This window comes from Saimiri boliviensis, chromosome 4, assembly GCF_048565385.1.
Source record: "Saimiri boliviensis isolate mSaiBol1 chromosome 4, mSaiBol1.pri, whole genome shotgun sequence".
NCBI lineage: Eukaryota > Metazoa > Chordata > Mammalia > Primates > Cebidae > Saimiri > Saimiri boliviensis.
In genome coordinates this window covers 11,518,388-11,539,110 of record NC_133452.1, presented here as the reverse complement: position 1 = coordinate 11,539,110, position 20,723 = coordinate 11,518,388, and the positions used below count along the sequence as shown (strand labels likewise).

Here is a 20,723-nt window from a genome sequence, read left to right as displayed (position 1 = left end):
TTGGAGACAATGGCAGAGCTTTTCCATTTCAGCAAGCAGAGACGAGGTGTCTTTATTGCCATGTCTAACGTGGCCTGAGGAAGAGCACTGAAGATGGAAATGAGTCCTGGGTTTGGGCCCATCTCCCTGCCTACTTGGATGTGTGGCTTTAAACCCATCAGATAACTTCCAAACACATTTTCTGATTTTTAAATGGCTGCAAATTGTTGAGGACACAAAGTGATTGTGAAAGCCATTTAGTAAGCTATGACGTACCAAAACAGTCTGTGAGTGCTCCAGAGATCAACAGTCGCAGTGGGATCAACAGTCACGGTGTTAGCTTTGGGCCAAGGGTGAGTTAGAGCTCTCTGGCTAAGAGAATAGAAACTGGCTTGCCCACCTCCCCCGCCTTAACCGTGAAAAGAGGAGGGCTTAAGAATGGTGGCTGTGAAGCCCAGGGGTGGAATCTAACCAGAACCCAACAGAACCTTCAGGATCCTGGTCCCATGGGGGAAATGAGTACATCATGGAGAGGGCCACAGCAGAACGAACTTTTTTAGTTTTATGAATTTTGAAGCCACTCATTAAATACCGGGAAATCATTTATGATACTATACCATAGACTATGAAGAACCCAACAGACTTTAGAGTTGGAGAATTTATTCTAACAAAAGTATAAAGTATGGAAAATTAGTGTATTTGAATCAGAGTAGAGCAAGTTTCAAACTAGCAGATTGCAGATTTTAGCACCTTTGAAAAGAAATTTCAGAGTTAAGACAAGTGGCAACGCAAGCTGCAGGTGACCTATGGGGATACTCATCTGACTTCGGTGCAGTTCACATCACAGTGTGGTCATTTGGTCTTTTTCTCTACATTTTGAGGGTGCCACAAAACAAAGAGAACGAGAAAAGAGTTCACTGAATTCACGGCTGGTGGTTAGAGGATGAACTAGAGACGAAAGGAGAAGGGTCATAGGCTGGACTGCAGGTCAGATAGACAGTCCGAAGGCGCTGACGATGCAGTACATGGTCTTATTCTCCCATCGCACGGTGCAGCTCCCTGTGGGAGGACAGAGTAGCATCTAAGACAAGGAAAGCTGGCGGACTTGACGTTCTACCACAGTAAGGCCAACAGTCAAGTACCTATGTCTCTGCTATGCAAGTCTATCATGAAATGTTTTAAAAGGTGCTAAACATGTATTGCATTCAAAGATATGAAACATCCAGTGAAAACACTGCTTTTAGATAATATATATCAGCATGATCCAAGAAGTGACTTGAAAACTTTCAGGGAAAACGCACACAAAACTTCTTTAACATGAATGAAGATCATACCGTCAGTGGAGCTGTCCCAGAAGCAGGAACTTGCTGTATGTAATCCCGCTCCATTCTTCTGCATAATTACACAGGTCACTTGAGTTAAAACAAACTTTTATTAGAGAAATCTACTTGGTAACATAAATGTCATTTTGTCCACTTTTAGCAAATGTACATGGCTCCGCATGGTTGATGTTTTCGTTAAAAACTATAGGGACAGATTGCCGCCTTTCACTATACTGACAAATTACAGGTGCTCCTTTATACCATGTCCCATAAACCCATCATAAATTGACAATAAATGAAAATGTAAGTTGCAAATAAACTTAATACCCTGGTAAATCCATCATAAAGTCAAAAATCCTCAGTTGAACCACTGCAAGTGGGTGGCTGGCTGTACACACTTCCTCTATGCTTCACCTGTGCTAAAAGCATCTGATGGGACCGGTAAGACCCTGCTTCACATACACCCTGCAACTGTACCAGCAGCCAAACGGTCAAGTGTGCTAACGTATACTCTACACACGACCGACTCCCTGAGGGGAGGCCACGTTGTCTGTCGTTTCTGGTACTGGACACACCTCTGATCAGTGTGAAAGAACTATCCCCCAAATAAGAAACAAAAATCCATTACCAATGTATTTAAATGGTTTTCCCAGCTTGGTGAGTTGGCTTAAAGTTTGTTCTACTACATTTGTGGTCCATTGGTTCACTTTGCTGTGTTGGTAAGCGTTACCACCAATTGCGCTTTCTATAGCCTAGAAAACAAAGCAAAAGTGTGTCACCGTTATGCAAATGCACCCACACCACCTTTCAATTAGGAACTGACAGTTACCACCCCCAGAAGTGATTGATGAAGTTTATTTTTAATTATGAGGATGCCTCTGCAAATACACTTTTTAACAGCATTACATTTCATTGAAGTAAGTTTGATATTTTAAAAATTCAGTCTGTCAAATTATACGTTTTGACCTAATTGCATTTAATATTCACTATTATTAATATTTATAGATAATACATTGTTTTCTTGTTGAGGCTAGAAAGTATTTTACCTATTCCTTTTTTAAAAGTTATTTTATCTAATACTACTTAACATATACTAATACTGTATTTTAGATGAGTTATATTTGTACAACTGATAATATATAAACCTATCCAAATAATCATCTATTCAAAAATACTTCTTTTATTCAGCATTGTCTGGGAATATGTTGCATGTTAAGTGCATTTTTCAGATAACTAAAGAAAAGCCCTTTATGTTCCAGAACTTACTTTAGGTTTGTAATGAAATTTTTTTCTTTTTTTTTCTGAGGCAGGGTCTCCCGTTGCCCAGGCTGGAGAGCAGTGATGCAATCCTGGCTCACTGCAGCCTTGACCTCCTTGGCTCAAGCAATCCTCCCACCTTAGCTTCCCCAGTAGTTGGGACTGCAGACATGTGCCACCAGGCCCAGCTCTATCTTTTTGTAGAGATGGGGTCTTGCTCTGTTGCCCAGGCTGCTCTCAAATGCCTGGGCTCAAGTGATCCTCCTGCCTCAGCCTCCTAAAGTGCTGGGATTACAGGCATAAGCCACAGCATTCAGCCCATTTTTTCCTTTATTATACGTTTACTTCTTTTTCTGTGCTATATTCTTTGAGGTTATCTGACGATGCAGGGCTCACTGTTGCTGCTCTTGCTAAGCTTACTATGATACTGCCATCGTGTGGTTTTCTGGGTCTTTCAGTGTCGGTCTCCTTTCAGTGGGATGCCAGTGAGCTTGCATCTCAGCAGCCTTCTTCTCTAGCCCTAACTTGGCTGTGCTGGAAACCAGGAACCTGAATTTCTATGACAGTTATGAGCTAAAGTGAAAATGAAAACATTCAGTGAGGGCCAAGGTCTGTCCTCAGGCAGAGAACACCAGCAATCTGGGATCTGAGCTTTGCGTGGTGGCGACAGACGGGAATCTGATGCCTGGGGCTTGGATCCAGTGACCTTGCTTTTGAGGACCTAAAACCTCTCTAGGTCACACTCCGCTTTCTGCCTATAGACTGCCTGTGATCTCCCAGGGACTCTGAGCAGTCACATTACTCACAAGTCTGGCTTATTTCTCGTCCTCTGCTACTGTGTTCCCTCCCAGCTCAGAGGTTACAAGGGGTCTGGGGGACCAGAAGTCCTGGTTTAAGGGGACAGCAGTATTACTAGACCTGGGCATTGTCAAAGGGGGAGAAGGCTTTGTTCAAGCCAAACCTCCCTCCACCACCTCTCCACACATACTTTGAAATTCAGTTTTTAAGGGAGGAGGGAATCAATTTTCAATTTGTGCAAATTTACTACTACCCAATACTTGGGTAACTTGAATACAGAATTACCTATTGTGGAGGCAAAAAAGCTATTGAAGCCAGTGATACAAGTTCAAGTAACACTGGAATGTCACCTCATGTTTCCATGTAGATTGGATTGGAAATGTGTACTTTTTTTTTTTTTTTTTTAAGATGAAGTCTCACTTTTGTTGCCCAGGCTGGAGTGCAATGGCGTGATCTCAACTCACTGCAACCTCCCCCTCCCAGGTTCAAGCAATTTTCCTGCCTCGGCCTCCCGAGTAGCTGGGATTATAGGACCCCACTACCATGCCCAGCTAATTTTTTTGTATTTTTAGTAGAGATGGGGTTCACCATGTTGGCCAGACTGGTCTCGAACTCCTGACCGCAGGTGATCTGCCTGCCTCAGCCCCAAAAAGTGCTGGGAATACAGGCGTGAGCCACTGTGCTTGGCTGGAAATGTGTACTTTCAATTGCATTTGCCACCTGGGAACCAAGTCAAAGCTAAGGCAGAAAACAACTGAGGCAGAACTATACTTCCCAACAAGTCACCACCGCTGTTCCCAGTTCTGGTGTAATCTACCCACCTTCCTGGTCCCAAATGTGATCCATGTGAAACTGGATTTAGATAACCATGAAAAGCAAACTTACAGATCCCTCAAAGAAACAGGAAAGTCATGCCTGATTCTGAACAATGTAAATGGTAAAACAAAATCATTTTGCTTTTGGATACTGGTCACAAACATAGGTTGTGTTTTTTTATTGAACACTAGTCAATAATTTATATTAAATCCTCAATTACACATGAAACACCAAACAGTATCATTAAATTCAGACCATCTTATAATTTTCTTTTAGCCAATGGCTTTAATTAGTCTGTGCCGCATCTTACCCAGGGAAGGCAGGGAAGCTGATGAGGAAAATCTTCGGCTTCGTTCCTGCCCCAGGGCTCCTAGCTCTCAGCACCACTCCAGCCACACCCACCTCCTTCCACTCCCTCACACACACCGTGCACTGCCCCCACCTCCCACGAGGCCTTGTCCCCTCTTTTTGCTGCGTTGCCCCTACTTCTATCATTCTTCAGCTTGCAGCTCGAAATAGTCCCTGAACTCCCTGGGTGGGTCACACTCCCCGTTCAGTGCTCTCACAGTGCGCTTCCCACACAGCAAATGCAAGCGAACACTTTGCAGCAGGACTATTTGATGTGTCTGCCCTGCCTGCCCCACAGCTGTAAACTCCAGGAAGGTCTGCGCCCTGCATGCTCCCTCTGTGTGTACTTTCTGAATGAGTAACAAGCATCCTTCTGTCTCTCATCCTCCTCATGATCAACACCACAAAAAAGTGTGAAGTTTAGGAATGTAAGAAAAGTAAGCAAATAGGTCCCAAACTGGATCACCAGGTCTGGAGTAACTAGAAGTTGAATTTTCTTAAACTCACTCTTCATTAAGCCCTGGAAACATTTATTAGTATGCCAGAGTCTTTTATGCTAAAAGGTTATAAAATCAAGTTTTGGTGATATTCAGTAATAATTCTATGTGCATAAAATCCTTGTCTGATTTTAAATAATCTACATAATATAGGAGCAATTCTTATCCAGCTATTTACTGAAATAAAACCTGTTATTCGAAACACCAAAACAGAGACTTGGTTGAAACAATTCCAAGATGGTATTTACAACATATTTTCTCTAATACAAGCTATAAACATTTCAGAAGAGAGCATTTCTCCTCTTACCTCTTTTACAATGTTGCTCACTTCATCCACAACAAAAGCAGTCTGTAAGAAAGAACATTCAGTTAAGTTTGATTTGTTTAAAAGATATTTCCACTACATTGGTAAATGCAGATTTAGGTAATGAACATAATTTAGAAATGAAGACCTTAGAAATAATCTAACTAGACTGTTCATGTTACCAAGGATGGATGGCACTGCAAGTCTTCAGAAACCAGAAGACTAGAATAGATGCACATAATTGAAAGTTGTTCTGTTTTATTTTTATTTATTTATTTTTGATATGGAGTGTCACTCTGCAGCCCAGGTTGGAGTGCAGTGGTGCAATCTCAGCTCACTACAACCAGATTCAAGCGATTCTCCTGCCTCAGCCTCCCAAGTAGCTGGGATTACAGGTGCCCTCCACCATACCTGGCTAATTTTCATATTTTTAGTAGAAATGGGGTTTCACCATGTTGGCCAGGCCAGTCTTGAACTCCTGACCTCAGGTGATCCTCCTGCCTCGGCCTCCCGAGGTGCTGAGATTACAGGCATGAGCCACTGTGCCCGGCCCGTCTTGTTTTAATCATGCCACACTCTAAGATTTCACTTTAAACTAGAATTCAATTTCCCATTTCAACTGGCTGCTGGAATCAACCAATAGAGAGGCTTAATGAGTTGTTTGATTTTTGTATAAATTAACCGAAGCTGCTGAAGCAATCCATTTAAGATGTAATTCTCTCTTCCCTGATGTAAACTGATTAGGAGGTCTGGCCTTGAGGAAATTGTTTTAAAGCACCATTAGTTGTAAAATTTACAATGATTGTATTATTTCCAGATAATTATTTTTCTTTTCCAGTGCTGCCCTCCTGCTCCAGGACTAAACCACCAGCTGCCAGCATGGCCGTTCTCTGTCAGTGTCTGGATGACTCAGGAGATGGGCTGCCTGCAGTAATCTGGTGCCAAGAGTATAGTTTTCTTTCTTTCCCTTTTACACATGGCAGATCTTAATGGGTGAAAGATCATCCTGAAAATAACATTGGTCAGGCACTTGCCTGCCAATGTGCTCTTCACATGAGCACAAGCGTTTAAAGTTACTGCTGAGTCACAGAAAAGGTACGTAGCTCTTGACATGCCTTCAAGAGGGCAGCCCCTGGGGCCCTCAGTCAATGTGCATCTTGGGGGAATCAAGGCAGGGAACCTTGATTTGGCAGTGAGTCTCTCCCTGCCTGGCTGTTGTCCACTAAAGGCCCTGCCCTTTCTTTTTAGGGGAGTCAAGAGCTGACTGCCCGAAGCCACCTCACTTGCTGTACTCAGAAGTCAGACTGAAACAAAACCAACTCACTGAGTGAATGACAATTTGCAATATCTTAGAGATGAGGTAATTTCTGGAAGCCTAAAGGATCCTTCCAAGTGATTATAGTGACCTTAATTACAAAGGAAAGGTGCTGTATCACCTTTCATATGGTTAAAGTATGAAAAAGGTTGAGGGACATTTTAAAGAATGTTTCGTGGAAAGCAGAGCGTTGTAATGAATCCAGTGAACAGTTTCATCTTCTCCAAGAAAGATGAATGATGAGTTTAGAGAATAGTTACAAAGGCCCAGGAATCTACATGAAGTTAGAACAGACGCAGAAAAGACTGCAGAGAGGCTGGTGGGAGGACCAGAAGGGGACCATTCAGTAAATACCTAAGGCATGCCTTCTGCAAGACAGCCATGGCCTCCACCTCCCAGAGCATCCATCCCATAGGAAACACTAATCACTCTGTCCAGCCCCTTCATTTGATACATACGGAATTGAGATCTAGAATAATGAAGTCACTTAGCTACCTCATCTGTGGGAGCCAGAATCGGACCGCAGTATTAAGGGCTTCTCTTTACATAGCCATTTCTTTTTTTAGAACAGTTTTACTCGATATGACTACAATACAAGCCATTTTCCAATATTAGCAACAGTTTAAGGGAAAAGGTTTGTCTTTGCCAGCTGCTTCTGAAGCAGGTCTTCTCGTCATTGTTCACTTGGTTGCCATCAGCATTCAAACACCGATTATGCCACTGTCGCAGGAAGTGCACGTTAGTGAGGAAATCAGATCAAAACTGAATCTACAATCAGTCCTTAAGCTTAAGCCTTAGTTTTAATTTCCCTGAAAATATTCCTCCTTAAATTTCATGAATGGTAAAATGTCCAATCTTACCAAATGTATCTATAGTTTTTATTTTTGACAGGCTGTATAATATATCGGATTCTGAATTTCAGCGAGGATTATTCAGTAAGAAGAAAATGAGTGTTCTATCTCAGCTGCGCCCATCAGCTCTATTTCCCGAATGACCGTGAGCTTGAAAGAAAGCCATTTAACGCACACGGTGCCGGTGGGTGTCTTCTGCTTGGCAAGATCGTGAGCTTTATCCTACTTCCTCAAGGAGACAGAAAGAGACGGTTTCCCCCCAACAACAATGAGCTTTCTTACAGACAGAAATGAAATATGCTACTCATTCCCAGCGCTGCGGAACCAGGTGAGGCCCGAGACAAAGGCGCGGCGTGGCCAGGACGCCAGCCGAGGGGAGGGGCTGGGGGCGAGAGTGTCACCTGCACCCCCGCGCGGACGTCCAGGCCTCGGCGCTCCCAGCTCGGCCGCCGCGCCCCGCTCGGGGCTGGGGCTGGGGTCCGCCCCGCAGAGCAAGGGGCGGTGATGTCATCCTCCCGGGGAGGTCCGCAGAGGGCCGGGGAAGAGGCTCTACGGGAAGGCGTCTCCGCGCCGCTCACCCAGGCGCTCTGTCCCAGTCACGCCCGGTGCCGCCCCGCGCGGGAAGGAACTCAATCCCCTTCCCGCACCCGGTGCCGGGGAAACGGCAGCAGTACCCGGGCAGGCTGGGGCTGGGCTGAACGCCGGCGATCGTGAACCTCAAGCCGTGGGCGGCCGAGACTGGCCTAGCCGGGGGACGGTGACAGCCAGGGCTTTCCGGTCAAGACCGCGCGTCCTTCCGCGCCCAGGGCTCTAGGCCTCCACCCTTCCGTCGCCGACCCGGCGGTTACCTCCTCCGCAGCCTGATAGTCTTCCATCTTTCCTCCCGCGCGTCGCCTCCGCCTCCCTGAGTGGCGCGGCCTGCGCAGGCGCACCCAGGCCCCGCCCCGGCCTGCCACGCCCCTCTCCGCTCGCGCCAGCCCCGCCCACGCCCAGCTTCCGGGCCGCGCCCTTCCCTGCCCAGCTGCCGAGTGCAGGGACCCCGTGCCTGGGCGGGGCCCGCGGGGTGGACCCTGAATTGGCCTCTCCTCCCATCCTCTCAGAAGTGGTGGTTTTCATAGGAACCCGTGAGGGTAGCCAGGCAACTCCCTGAACCTCAGCAACAGAAACAAAACACACGAGAGGGGAAGCGTGGTCCCGGCCCCTCCTCTGGTTTGTACTGCGGGGATTGACGCGGACGTGCAAACCGGCTCCGACACCTGGCAGCAAACTCCACGGCGACTGCCGAAGGCAGCGCGCCCGGTCACACATTGTTGCAGTTCCCTCGGGGATCTGGGATTGGCACACTTTAGCTGTTGAACGAAACTTCCCTTTGAGGAGTTAAGTTTTCCAGGTAAACGAGAATTTTTCCTTTAAGCAGCGTTAAAATGAAACCATTTTGGTTGAAAAATTTTGTAAACTGTGGCACACTTCCTGACTACCTTAACCACAGTGAACTAGCCACACTTGATTTATATCTGGGCTCTTTATGGAAATTAGGAATTGCCCTGGGTTCTGGTGAACTGCCCTCCGCGAAAAGCTAGGGCACTTGCACCTGTGTGCAGGTATTCTCAGCCTCAGAGTTTTGATTTTGGCGTTCGTTTGCTTTTTCTGGTTTCATCATGCACTTGATTTCAGGCTGCTGGAACCCACTTTCTGTTCCCCAGGAAAGAGCTGACAGCAAGGGTCCCAGGGACTTGGTAGAACTAAGCTTCAAATCCCACATGTAATCCACCAAGCAACCCTTGTTATTTCTACCCCATATGCTCCGGACCTTAGTTAAAGATTGATATCTCTCACCTGGATTCTGACCATCGGACTGTAACCTGGTTGGTCTATCATGTCCTTCAAGAGGAACCTCACCCCAAGACCCTTCTCTCCTCTCACCTGTTCTGCCTTGCCCTAAGTCAGTAGCTCCTGGGTTTTCAGACTATAGACTAATCTTAGTGATCTTTGGATGACTAAACTTTAACGTATCTCAGCTCAAAATCCCCTACAGAGAGACTTCCTGTGACCACTGCATCTAAGGTAGCCCACCACCTCATTCTCCACCCGGCATCGTGTACATTTTCCTCATAGCACTTCTCTCACTTTGCAAGAATGTATTTATGGTTGCCTGTTTATGGTGTGTGTGTCTTCATTTAGACATTAAGTGCCATGCAGGTAGGATCTGTTTTGTTTACTAATGTATCGCCTTCCTTTTACATTGTGCTTGGCACATAATAGCTGCACAATTAAAATGTATTTATTTATTTAGAGATAGGGTCTCACTCTGTTGCCTGGGCTGGAGTGCAGTGGTGTGATCAGATATTTTGAGCTAAGATGTGTTAAAGTTTAGTCATCCAAAGACCACTAAGAGCTTGAACTCCTGGGCTCAAGGTATTCTGCCTTAGCCTCCTGAGCAGCTGGGATTCCAGGCACTAGCCACCACACCCAGCTACTTTTAAAAATATTTCTTTTGTAGAGATGGGGCCTCACTGTGTTGCCCAGGCTGGTCTTAAACTCCTGGGCTCAAAGGATCCTCCAGTCTCAGCCTCCCAAAGTGCCAGGATTATAGTTGTGAGCCACCATGCCCTGCCTAAAATTTATTGAATGAATCATTTTCCCCACTGGTGTTAGCTTTGCCTCAGACCCAAATGGAGAGAACTGGGGAGTAGAAGATGATGCAACCACCTGCCTCTTTGGGGGAAACAGGGCTGGCGAGGAGAGGGTGGAGCCATGACTGACCCAAGGCTCCTTGGCCCTGGGTGCTTGGTCTGAGCAAGGAGACTTGCTGAGTGGGCTGGTTGCTTTCTCACACCTGGTCTTCCTTTCCTTGGATTCTGAACTTTCTCTGCCTTTTGAGTTCCCTTCTTATTACTTGGCTTCACCCCCTTGTTCTGGTATTTCAGTCTTTGTTTCAATCCTGTGCCTCAGTCTACAGGTGATTCTGATGCTGACGTTGCTTTGCCTTCCTGCCATTCCCAGCATCACCTGAGATCTCGTTTTGGCTGTTCTCTGCCTACCTGGTTCCAAGCTCTTGGCCCCACCATGATCCAATCAGGATCAATGAAGAGGCCAATCAGGAACCTCTTAAATCTCTTTTCTTCTGCTACTTTGTTGCGAACCTGGAGTTCAGTAGCTAAGTGTCACAGAACTATGTGCAAAGTGAGGGCCAACCGGATCTGAGTGGATGCTGGCAATAGAAGAGCCTGTCGCTTGGGACGACATTTTTTTAAATTTTTAAAAATTTTTTTATTTTTTATTTTTTTTTGAGACGGAGTTTCGCTCTTGTTACCCAGGCTGGAGTGCAATGGCGCGATCTCGGCTCACCGCAACCTCCGCCTCCTGGGTTCAGGCAATTCTCCTGCCTCGGCCTCCTGAGTAGCTGGGATTACAGGCACGTGCCACCATGCCCAGCTAATTTTTTGTGTTTTTAGTAGAGACGGGGTTTCACCATGTTGACCAGGATGGTCTCGATCTCTTGACCTCGTGATCCACCCGCCTCGGCCTCCCAAAAGTTCTGGGATTACAGGCGTGAGCCACCGCGCCCAGCCGGGACAACATTTTTAATTTTTTCCACGACCTTTTAGGAACTTCCTAATTTAAATGAATTTCTTGAATGGCTGCTAGGATGGTGCATAATTAATGCGTGGATCTTCTTGTAACTGAAAATCACCAGTCTGCACATAAATCAACAAAAAACATGCAAATGTGCATTTAAAAAATGTTTACATGATTTTGGCTTTTATACATTGGGTGCCACTCTCCAATTTTAACTATCAAAGAACATTTGCTAAATGATCATATTTATGGCATTTTGAGGCTGCCAATAAACAGATGAGCTGGTCTGTTTACCTTCGTAACTTTGTTCACTTGTTCAACACACGTATATGGAGCACTCCCCTCGTGTCAGGCTCTGAGCTGGGGTTCAGAGTTGACTAAAGTTGACTAAAACATGGTCTTTTTTTTTTTTTTTTTTTTTTTTTTTTTTTTTTTTTTGAGACGGAGTTTCGCTCTTGTTAACCCAGGCTGGAGTGCAATGGCACGATCTCGGCTCACCGCAACCTCCGCCTCCTGGGTTCAGGCAATTCTCCTGCCTCAGCCTCCTGAGTAGCTGGGATTACAGGCACACGCCACCACGCCCAGCTAATTTTTTGTATTTTTAGTAGAGACGGGGTTTCACCATGTTGACCAGGCTGGTCTCGATCTCTTGACCTCGTGATCCACCCGCCTCAGCCTCCCAAAGTGCTGGGATTACAGGCTTGAGCCACCGCGCCCGGCTAAAACATGGTCTTTATGAATTTTTTTTTTTTTTTTGAGACAGACTATCTCTCTGTCACCAGACTAGAGTACAGTGGTGCGATCTCGGTTCACTGCAACCTCTGTCTTTTGGGTTCAAGTGATTCTTCTGCCTCAGCCTCCTGAGTAGATGAGATTACAGGCATGTGTCACCATACCCAGCTGATTTTTATGTTTTTAGTAGAGACTGGTTTTCACCGTGTTGGCAAGGAAAGTCATGATCTCTTGACCTCATGATCTGCCTGCCTGGGCCTCCCAAAGTGCTGGGATTACAGGCATGAGCCACTGTGTCCAGCCAGAATATTTTTTTAAATAGATATCTGTAAATAGTAGGGATTGAATTCTCTAGGCTTATGTGATGTTGTAGTGCTTGGAAAAATGCAGTGATGTGATATTGTATTTTGCCCAACTGATGTACGGTCTGTAGGACTAAGGAATTTAACATCACCAAGACATTTGGCAATTCACCAGGTGCCATTTCCAGCACCTTCCATCTGCCACGAATGGATGTCCATCAGAAGCACTGGAGCTCAGCCATCTTGACTCATAACTGCTCATGAATCTTTGGTATTCTGCCATATTTTAGAGTAATGTTTAGTTTCTATGCCGTGAGTCGGTAGAGTGAATCTTGGCTTTGTTTTTCAATTTGGAGGTCAGTGATACGTTGGCAGGTTTGGGTGCAATCACCTTTCTTTCCTTGAGTCAAATATCTTGACTACAGACTGTGGGACCAGAGCTGCCAATACGTTTATTTAGCAAGTATGGGCCTAATAATCATAGCAGTCGATGAACTGTCACATCAATAAATAACATCAGTAATATCCAGCAGTGTTCTGTTGTCTGTCATCTGCAGCCCTTCATAGTCCAAATCCAATCCTCCGAATATTCCATTTTTTCCTTTCTTCCCCTGTGCCAAGAAGTGGCCCTGAGATGTACTGTGAGATCGTGCTGAGTCAAAGTCATACTAGTAGAAGTAGACGATGAGGACGAGGATGTTGTTGAAACGCTCGTGGCTAAGGAATTTAATGTCGTAAAGGAAAAGAAACTCCGGCTGACACATATCTAAAGTGAGAGTCCTGTGCTGAGAAATGCTAAAGAGATGAAGAAATGCCTATATTTAGATCTGCTCTCGGCTGGGAAGCACAGGCACAGTTGTGCTGAAATAGCTGTGTACCCCATGAAAGAGCTATTGCTCTGAGCCCTTTGGGTCCCTCTGCCTCTCAATCCTAGTGACTGCAGCCCCTTCCCTGGGATCCCATCCCCAGGATCCAATAACTAAAGGATAACTCGTGATATAGCAGTGTCTCTGCTGGCTTTTGTTGCAACTCGTCAATATTCATGCTATGGTAGTTATTAAATAGTTTGATTATCAGTTCTGTGTTTATGAAAACAATACACACTGCATCAGCAGCATAGGCCAGGTTAGCTGCAGAAACGAATGGCCCTAGATTCTCAGTGGTTGATGACGGCAAAGATTTACTTGCCACTCACACTCCATGACAGCCGAGGACTTTCCATGGCTCCGCGTCATGCCTTCTCCGTGCTGAGACCAGGTTGATGGAGCAGCCTGTGTCTGGAGTCATTGAGGGAGACAGAAGAGAAAGAGAATGGTGGCCCAAGTACTGGCTTGGAAGGTGCCAAGCCTACGTGGCACATGGCACTTTTGCACACACTTTGTTGTTGTCTTCTTGCTTTGACCATGCCCAAGTTAGCAGGCAGAGACACTTAACGATGCTGAGTAATAGGACCTAGTACACTCACAGGATTGAAGGTTCCCCTTGGTGATTTCATTACAATGTTCATTGCTCTTGGCCTGGCATTGCTCTTAGCCTGGCTGTCCCTCATTCACTGTTAATTGGCTTAATCCCCTGGCCAGCCCCATGTTACCTCACTTTAGTTTCAGATCTGATCTAACTTATCCCTGCTCAGCTTCAACACCCACTTACATCCTATCTTTGCCAGCTCCTCAACTTACCGTCCATTTTAGCCCGAGGCTTTAGATCATCATCTCCAAATGTCTTCAACCAAGCCACTCTAGCAAGAACAATTTTTTGAGCGTGTATTCTAAGGGTGTATTTTTTTTGAGACAGAGTCTCATTCTGTCACCCACGCTGGAGTGCAGTGGTGCAATCTCAGCTCACTGCAACCTCCACCTCCCAGGTTCAAGCAATTCTCCTGCCTCAGCCTCCTGAGTAGCTGGGACTACAGGCACATACCACTACGCCCGGGTAATTTTTTGTATTTTTAGTAGAGATGGGGTTTCACCGTTTTAGACAGGATGGTCTTGATCTCCTGACCTCGTGATCTACCTGCCTTGGCCTCCCAAAGTGTTGGGATTATAGGCATGAGCCACTGCACCCTGCCAGGTATGTTTATTTTTAAATGATATCATCAACCATAAATCCATTTATTAAATATTAATAAAGCTTTAGTTTTTTTTTTTTTCTTTTTGAGATGGAGTCTTGCTCTCTTACCCAGGCTCTAGCCTGCAGTGGTGTGATCTCAGCTAACTGCAACCTCTACCTTCTGGGCTCACATGATCCCCCCACCTCAGCCTGGCAAGTAGCTGGGACTGCAGACCCACTCATTCAGCTAATTTTTAATTTTTTTGTAGAGACAAGGTCTCCTTGCATTGTCCATACTGGACTTCTAGCTTTTTAAAAAAATAAATATAACTAGAAGCTCTAATAATTTCTTAGTATCTCCTATCATTAAGAGCTAAATTTTGTCATCCCAAAATTCATACATTCACATATCAAAATGTGAACATGTTTGGAGATAGAGCCTTTGAAGGAGTAATTAAGGTAAAATGAGGTCATATGGGTGGTCCCTGAACCAGTATGATTTGTGTTTTTATGAGAAGATGAGGCATGGTGGCTTAACCTGTTATCCCAGCACTTTGGGAGGCCAGGGCAGGTGGATCACTTGAGTCCAGGAGTTTGAGACCAGCCTGGGCAACAAGGTAAAACTCTGTCTCTACAAAAAATACAAAAAATTGGCCGAGCGCAGTGGCTCACGCCTATAATCCCAGCACTTTGGGAAGTTGAGATGGGTGGACTGCTTGAGGTCAGGAGTTTGAGACCAGCCTGACCAACATGGAGAAATCCCATCTCTACTAAAATACAGAAGTTAGCTGGGCATGGTGGTGGGTGTCTGTAATCCCAGCAACTCAGAAGGCTGAGGTGGGAGAATTGCTTGAACCCAGGAGGCAGAGGTTGCAGTGAGCGAGGAGGGCGCCACTACACTCCAGCCTGGGCGACAGAGCAAGACTCCATCTCAGAAAAAAAAGAAAAACCACAAAGTTAGCTGAGCATGTTGGCATGTGCCTGTAGTCCCAGTTACTCGGGAGGCTGAGGTGGGAGAATCACCTGAGCCCAAGAAGTCAAGGATGCCTCTAGCCTGGGTGATGAGAGTGAGGCCCTGTCTCAACCAAAATAAAAAAGGAAAAACAAAAAAAAAAAAAAAAGAGAGAGAGAGAAAGCAGAGATGAGGACATAGATATGCTCACAGAGACCACTACGTGAAGAAGACACGGAGAAGATGCTGTATGTAAGCCAAGGAGACAGGCCTCCCAAAGAAACCAACCCGGACAGTACCTTGATCCCAGACTTCCAGCCTTCAGGATTACGAGAAAATTAATTTCTGTTGCTTAAACCACCCATTCGGTGGTATTTGCTACGGCTGCACAAGTGATGAAACACTACTTTGGAAATAATGACTCGAGGTTACCCTCATTCCAGAAGCATTCTCTTCCTAATATTCTGAATGGATGGGGTCAGCATCTCATGCTACGAGCTGCTAATTCTGCTACTAAATAGATAGCAGTTACTATTTATTGAGGATTTATTTAGGATGGGGGTCCTCAACTAAGATCACTGTGGCAGTGCCTGACACACAATAGATCCTCGGTACGTATCTGTGAATGAATTGAATGAACTGTAAACCCAGAGGAAAGCCTGGGACCTCACCAGGAAACAGGCTCAGAGAGGCCTAGTGGTTTACTTAAGATCACTCAGATCAGTCTCACCACAAAGCCTTACCCTCTTGATTCACTCTTGCCTACCGTCCTTCCAACACATTGCAGCCCACCCCCACCCTCCCCTCCACCCCTGCTCCTGACCTGATGGAATTCACCACCTCCGGCTATCCTCTTCAGGCCCCACAAGAATGAGTTTTAAAATTGAAGGACTAAAGAAAAGATCAAAGTGAACCCCATTTACAGATGAGAAAACTGAGGTTCAGAAGGTCTCAGAGAGATCTAGTGATGGCTACATAGGCACCTTATTCTTGGTCATCAGCTGACTGGGTAAAAGTCACATTTTCTCAGAGTTCCCACTGTTTACTCTTAGGGGTGAGTCTGAGTTCCTCAAAGGTCCATTAAGGGAATGAAAAACATAAGCCCACAGACTGGGAAAAGATACGTGTTATCTATCTATGTCAATCAATCAATCAATCAGTCAATCTATCATCTATATCTATCATCTATATCTATCTATCATCTATCTCTCTCTTGATCTATCTCTGTATCTGTCTATCATCTACCTATCTATATCTATCTATATCTATCTAATATATCTCTATGTATCTATCTGTGTCTCTATGTATCTGTCTGTGTATGTATCTATCTATGTATCTATGTTTATCTGTTTGTCTTATGACTCATATCCTAAATATATAAAGAACTTCTACAAATCAATAAGAGAAAGGCAGATAATCCAATAGAAAAATAGGCAGAAGACTTGCACAGTCCTACATAAACATAGATATCCAAATGATCAATAAACATTAAATGGTGTTCCAATTGCCCAGCTACATTAAACACCAGGGAAATGCATGTTAAAACCATAATGTGGGCCGGGCGCAGTGGCTCACGCCTGTAATCCCAGCACTTTGGGAGGCCAAGGTGGGCGGATGAAGAGATCAAGACCATCCTGGCCAACATGGTGAAAACCCATCTCTACTAAAAATACAAAAATTAGCCGGGTGTGGTGACACGCACCTGTCGTCCCAGCTGCTCGGGATGCTGAGGGAAAAGAAGTGCTTGAAGCTGGGAAGCAGAGGTTGCGGTGAGCTGAGATCATGCCACTGCACTCCAGCCTGGGCGACACAGCGAGACTCTGTCTCAAACAAGCAAACAAACACCATAATGTGATACCACTCTATACCCACCTGAATGGGTAAAATAAGAAAGGCTGGGCATGGTGGCTCATGCCTGTAAGGCCGCATTTCGGGAGGCCAAGGTGGGAGGATCGCTCGAGCTCAGGAGTTTGAAACTAGCCTGGGCAAAATAGTGAGACCTCATCTCTACTAAAACGAAAATAAGTTAACCAGGTATGGTGAGGCATGTCTGTAGTCCCAGCTGCTTGGGAGAGAGACTGAGGTGGGAGGATCACTTGAGCCCGGAAAGTCTAGGTTGCTATGATCTGTGATCACACCACTGCATTTCAGCCTGGGCAACAGAACAAGACTGTCTCAGAACCAAAACCAAACAAAAAGCTTCGTCTTGTAAAGTATTCTTCAGTTAATAGCTGTTTATGAGATGTGGTTAGTCATTTACACTGAAGTCTGTGTGAAACCCTTCACAAATGTGGGGACATTTGAATATTTGAAGCCTGTAGTCTCTGTGGGGAGTTTCCTTGGGAAGGGTGAAACATTTCACTAGCATCAGCTTGGTCTTTCCTCCAGCTAAAAATGTAAAATCTTGGCATAAAAGAGCTCCTTGGTGTGGTTTTGGGCTGGCTTTGTGCCCTGGGTTCCTAGTGATGTGGGAGTCACCACCGACGCATGAGGCTGGCCACATAGGAGGCACTGCTTCAGCCTGTGCCCAATAGGAAGGAAAGAAAGATACGTCAGTTACTCTAACTAAAGAAGAATTGACTTCCTGATCTGCAGAGCCGGCTCTGGTCTCTTCTCTTGAAGCAGATGCAAAGGTAGGATGAGAACGCACGGCTGGCCATTGCAGCAGGTGGTTTTAGGAGTGGGGTGGGTAGAGATTATAGTTACTGTAATTTTTCTTAAATTGATGACATTGAAAAGGTAGGAAACAAAACATAGTAAATTCAATAAAGGATATCTTATAATTTTATTGAATAACATACATTTAACATTTGAGATAATAATTTAAGTGATATGGTGGAAGTAACTTCAGAGTTAATTAGAAACTAAAGCAAAACAGAGAAACAGTATCCAAAAGCTATATGGTGTGATTTTTTTTTTAAAGAGTAGAGTGTTATTTGCTTTCTTCTTTGGTTTCTGAATTCTTATATTTCCCATTTATTACTGTTTTGCTGTCTCTGAATTGACTTTATTGTTTTGATTACCCATAATCTCTAGTTTGGAGGTGGGACATAAATATCATTTTGGAATTTTAAAAAGGTTAGCTAGGGTCTAATTTAAATGTATTTTAATTAAGCTTCCTTAATCTCCAAATTGCTTGGTAAGAAAGAGACTATGAGAGGGAAGTGCACGGTAGATATTAAAGATTTATTAGAATTGAGGCTGGGCACAGTGGCTCACACCTGTAATCTCAGAACTTTGGGAGGCTGAGGCGGGCGGATCACCTGAGGTCAGGAGTTCGAGACCAGCCTGACCAATGTGGTGAAATCCCGTGTCTACTAAAAACACAAAAATTAGCCAGGCGTGGTGGTAGGTGCCTATAATTCCAGCAACTCAGGAGGCTGAGGCTGGAGAATCACTTGAACTTGGGAGGCGGAGATTGCAGTGAGAGAGATCCTGCCACTGCAATCCAGCCTGGGCAATAGAGCAAGACTCAGTCTCAATAAAAAGAAATTAGAATTGGTGTAGAAAAGATTATTCAGCCAAGACAGTGGAAAATTCTAACTTCTTAGCTTCTTAGGCTAAATAAAGCATAAAGTTTTGGAATTAAACAGACCAAGTTTAGAGTGTGAGTTTAGGTAAGTTACTTGATCACTCCAAGACTCACTCTCCTCATCTGTAGAATGGGTACACTTATTTCATAATGTGATAATAAGGATTTATAGAGATAATGTATGCAAAGTATTTAAACTGGTTCAGAGTAAGAGCTAAATAAATAGTCGCTGTTGTTGGCACAACAAAAAGCATAACAATTGTGAGTACTACCTATAAGGATATAATAACATTAATTCTCATTTCCTTTGCTCTTCCATACAAAGAGGTCAAGTTTAAACTATGAATGTCATAGATTTCTATTTCGGTCATGGATTCCTATTTCCGATTCTAGAGTAAGATTTTTTGTTGTTTTGGGGAGGTAGAAGTCTCCCCGAATGAGAAAGAATGCACGGAATCAGCAGTGACTTGCAGTGACCTTGCAGATAAAGGTCTATGTCCTGTCTCAGGTAGGCTTCGGGTTTTATAGATTCAAGCCCGTGTGTGAGTCTTCTAATGTTATTTATTTATTTGAGACAGAGTCTCGCTATGTTACCCAGGCTGGGGTGCAGTGGCGCGATCTCACCTCACTGCCACTTCCGCCTTCCGGGTTCAAGCGATTCTGCCTCAGGAAGTAGCTGGGATTATAGGTGCCCATCACCACGCCTGGCTAATTTTTGTATTTTTAGTAGAGACGGGGTTTCACCATATTGGCCAGGCTGGTCTCACACTCCTGACCTCATGATCCACCCACCTCGGCCTCCCAAAGTTGGGATTACAGGCGTGAGCCACCGCACCAGCCGCGTCTTCTAATGTTAGGTACAGATTTCTGAGGGACCTGAAGTTTGTACAACCTGTGGAGACTTCAGGAAAACAAAGAGGAAACCAGGCATAGGGCATCCGGTGCCTTGCACAGGGCCGCACAAGTAAGGGATTCCGAAGGTGAGGCGTCATGAGCTTCCCAGAAAACCCACCTCTGAATAAGTAACAGAATAGACAGGAAATTTATCAACGCATGTCTCCACTTCTGTCAGATTTTCTGATGGATATGCATGCGTGTCGTCTCATCTTTGCAAAAATGAGTCTTTCCAGCCTATGAATAGGGAAGTCGAGCCGAGAGCTGTTCTTTATTCATCACCTTCCTTTGTGGCTGTCATTCAAGAATCTACGCAAGTGAAAAAGTCATGAGGTTTTCAGGTAAAATTTCAAGGACAGCGCAGTCACTCAACTTTTCCCCTGTGTACGAGGCAGAAAGCGTGGCTGCAAGCTGAAGCTGTGCAACTTCTCAAGGAAATAGCTGTGGTAAAGAACACAGACGTGAGCTGCCCTCCCCCTTAAAATAACCTGCTGGTCTGTGGCTTGCAGGCTTTGAGAACGTTCTGTAGTTTCCCTTGAAAGCCCGTGTGTTGATGACAGTCACGTTCACACACATTCATTCTGCCACAATTCTCTGCATTTCCACTCTGGCAGCGTTTCCCCCCATACCAGGGAGGGGCGAACACTTACTTCTTTTCATCTGATGACTGGTGGCTCAGAAACAATAGACGACTGGATGAAAGAAATAGGGGCCCCCGCCTATGAATAAACAGCGTGTCCCTCTTCCATCCTCCTTGTCTCTTTCCTTCATCAGTTTTACTTTTCTCATATTTTTCCCCTTTTACCAGATTTAAAAGCCGAAGTCAACGTTTGCTGTTAGGCTGAGGAAAGCAAGCAGGCATTGTTTCACACTTCTAGTGCATGGCTGACTATTTCAAGCCCCTGGCAGAGTTGTCCCACACGTTACTCCCTGGGAAGCCCTCTCTGCTCCCACGTGGAGTGAATCGTGCCTTCTGATCCTTGGGTTTTTGTGCTCATCCCACCATGTTATGAGTTATTTGTCTATGTTCCATGTTTTGGCTGGGATGGGCCCTTCTTAAACACAGGGATTGGATCTCACTTCTTTTTAGGTCCTTGATATCTGTCACCTGCTTGATACATAGAGGCCAATAAAAAATCAGTGTTGAACTGACGCACTCAATGCCATAACCAAACTGTGTGTGTCTGGATTCCAAA

At 45.0% G+C, this 20,723-nt stretch overlaps 2 protein-coding genes across 6 annotated transcripts in view; one reads left to right on the top strand and one right to left on the bottom strand.

Moving 5' to 3' along the window:
• Nucleotides 1-622: 622 nt before the first annotated feature.
• DYNLT1 (dynein light chain Tctex-type 1) lies at nucleotides 623-8,439 on the bottom strand. 2 transcript variants are annotated; one of them, XM_010344312.3, is made up of 5 exons: nucleotides 8,336-8,439; nucleotides 5,325-5,366; nucleotides 1,930-2,053; nucleotides 1,314-1,371; nucleotides 623-1,038 (listed from the first exon to the last, which is right to left on the bottom strand). In XM_010344312.3, exons 1-4 carry the CDS (start codon nucleotides 8,360-8,362, stop codon nucleotides 1,316-1,318), a joined length of 249 nt encoding a protein of 82 aa, XP_010342614.1. In that variant the 5' UTR covers nucleotides 8,363-8,439; the 3' UTR covers nucleotides 623-1,038; nucleotides 1,314-1,315. The 2 variants fall into 2 exon arrangements, with proteins under 2 accessions (XP_010342614.1, XP_010342613.1); XM_010344311.3 differs by having other exon boundaries at nucleotides 1,314-1,391; nucleotides 8,336-8,438.
• The window catches only part of SYTL3 (synaptotagmin like 3), a 119,034-nt gene continuing 100,613 nt past the window's right edge, over nucleotides 2,303-20,723 (top strand). The window contains exon 1 of one of the 4 annotated variants that reach the window (XM_074397188.1): nucleotides 2,303-7,815. The gene's annotated coding sequence lies outside the window, so the exon portion shown is untranslated. Of the gene's footprint in view, nucleotides 7,816-16,804; nucleotides 17,735-20,723 lie in introns of those variants that run through there. The other 3 variants (XM_074397186.1, XM_074397189.1, XM_074397187.1) reach the window with 3 other exon arrangements.

Excerpts from the sequence above, each read along its gene's own strand:
- DYNLT1 (XM_010344311.3), bottom strand. The coding sequence starts at position 8,362 with ATGGAAGACTATCAGGCTGCGGAGGAG. Across the intron at positions 2,054-5,324 it reads TGAGCAACATTGTAAAAGAG|GCTATAGAAAGCGCAATTGG; the intron begins GTAAGAGGAGAA and ends TTTGTTTTCTAG. Across the intron at positions 1,392-1,929 it reads AAAACCATTTAAATACATTG|TGACCTGTGTAATTATGCAG; the intron begins GTAATGGATTTT and ends TTTTAACTCAAG.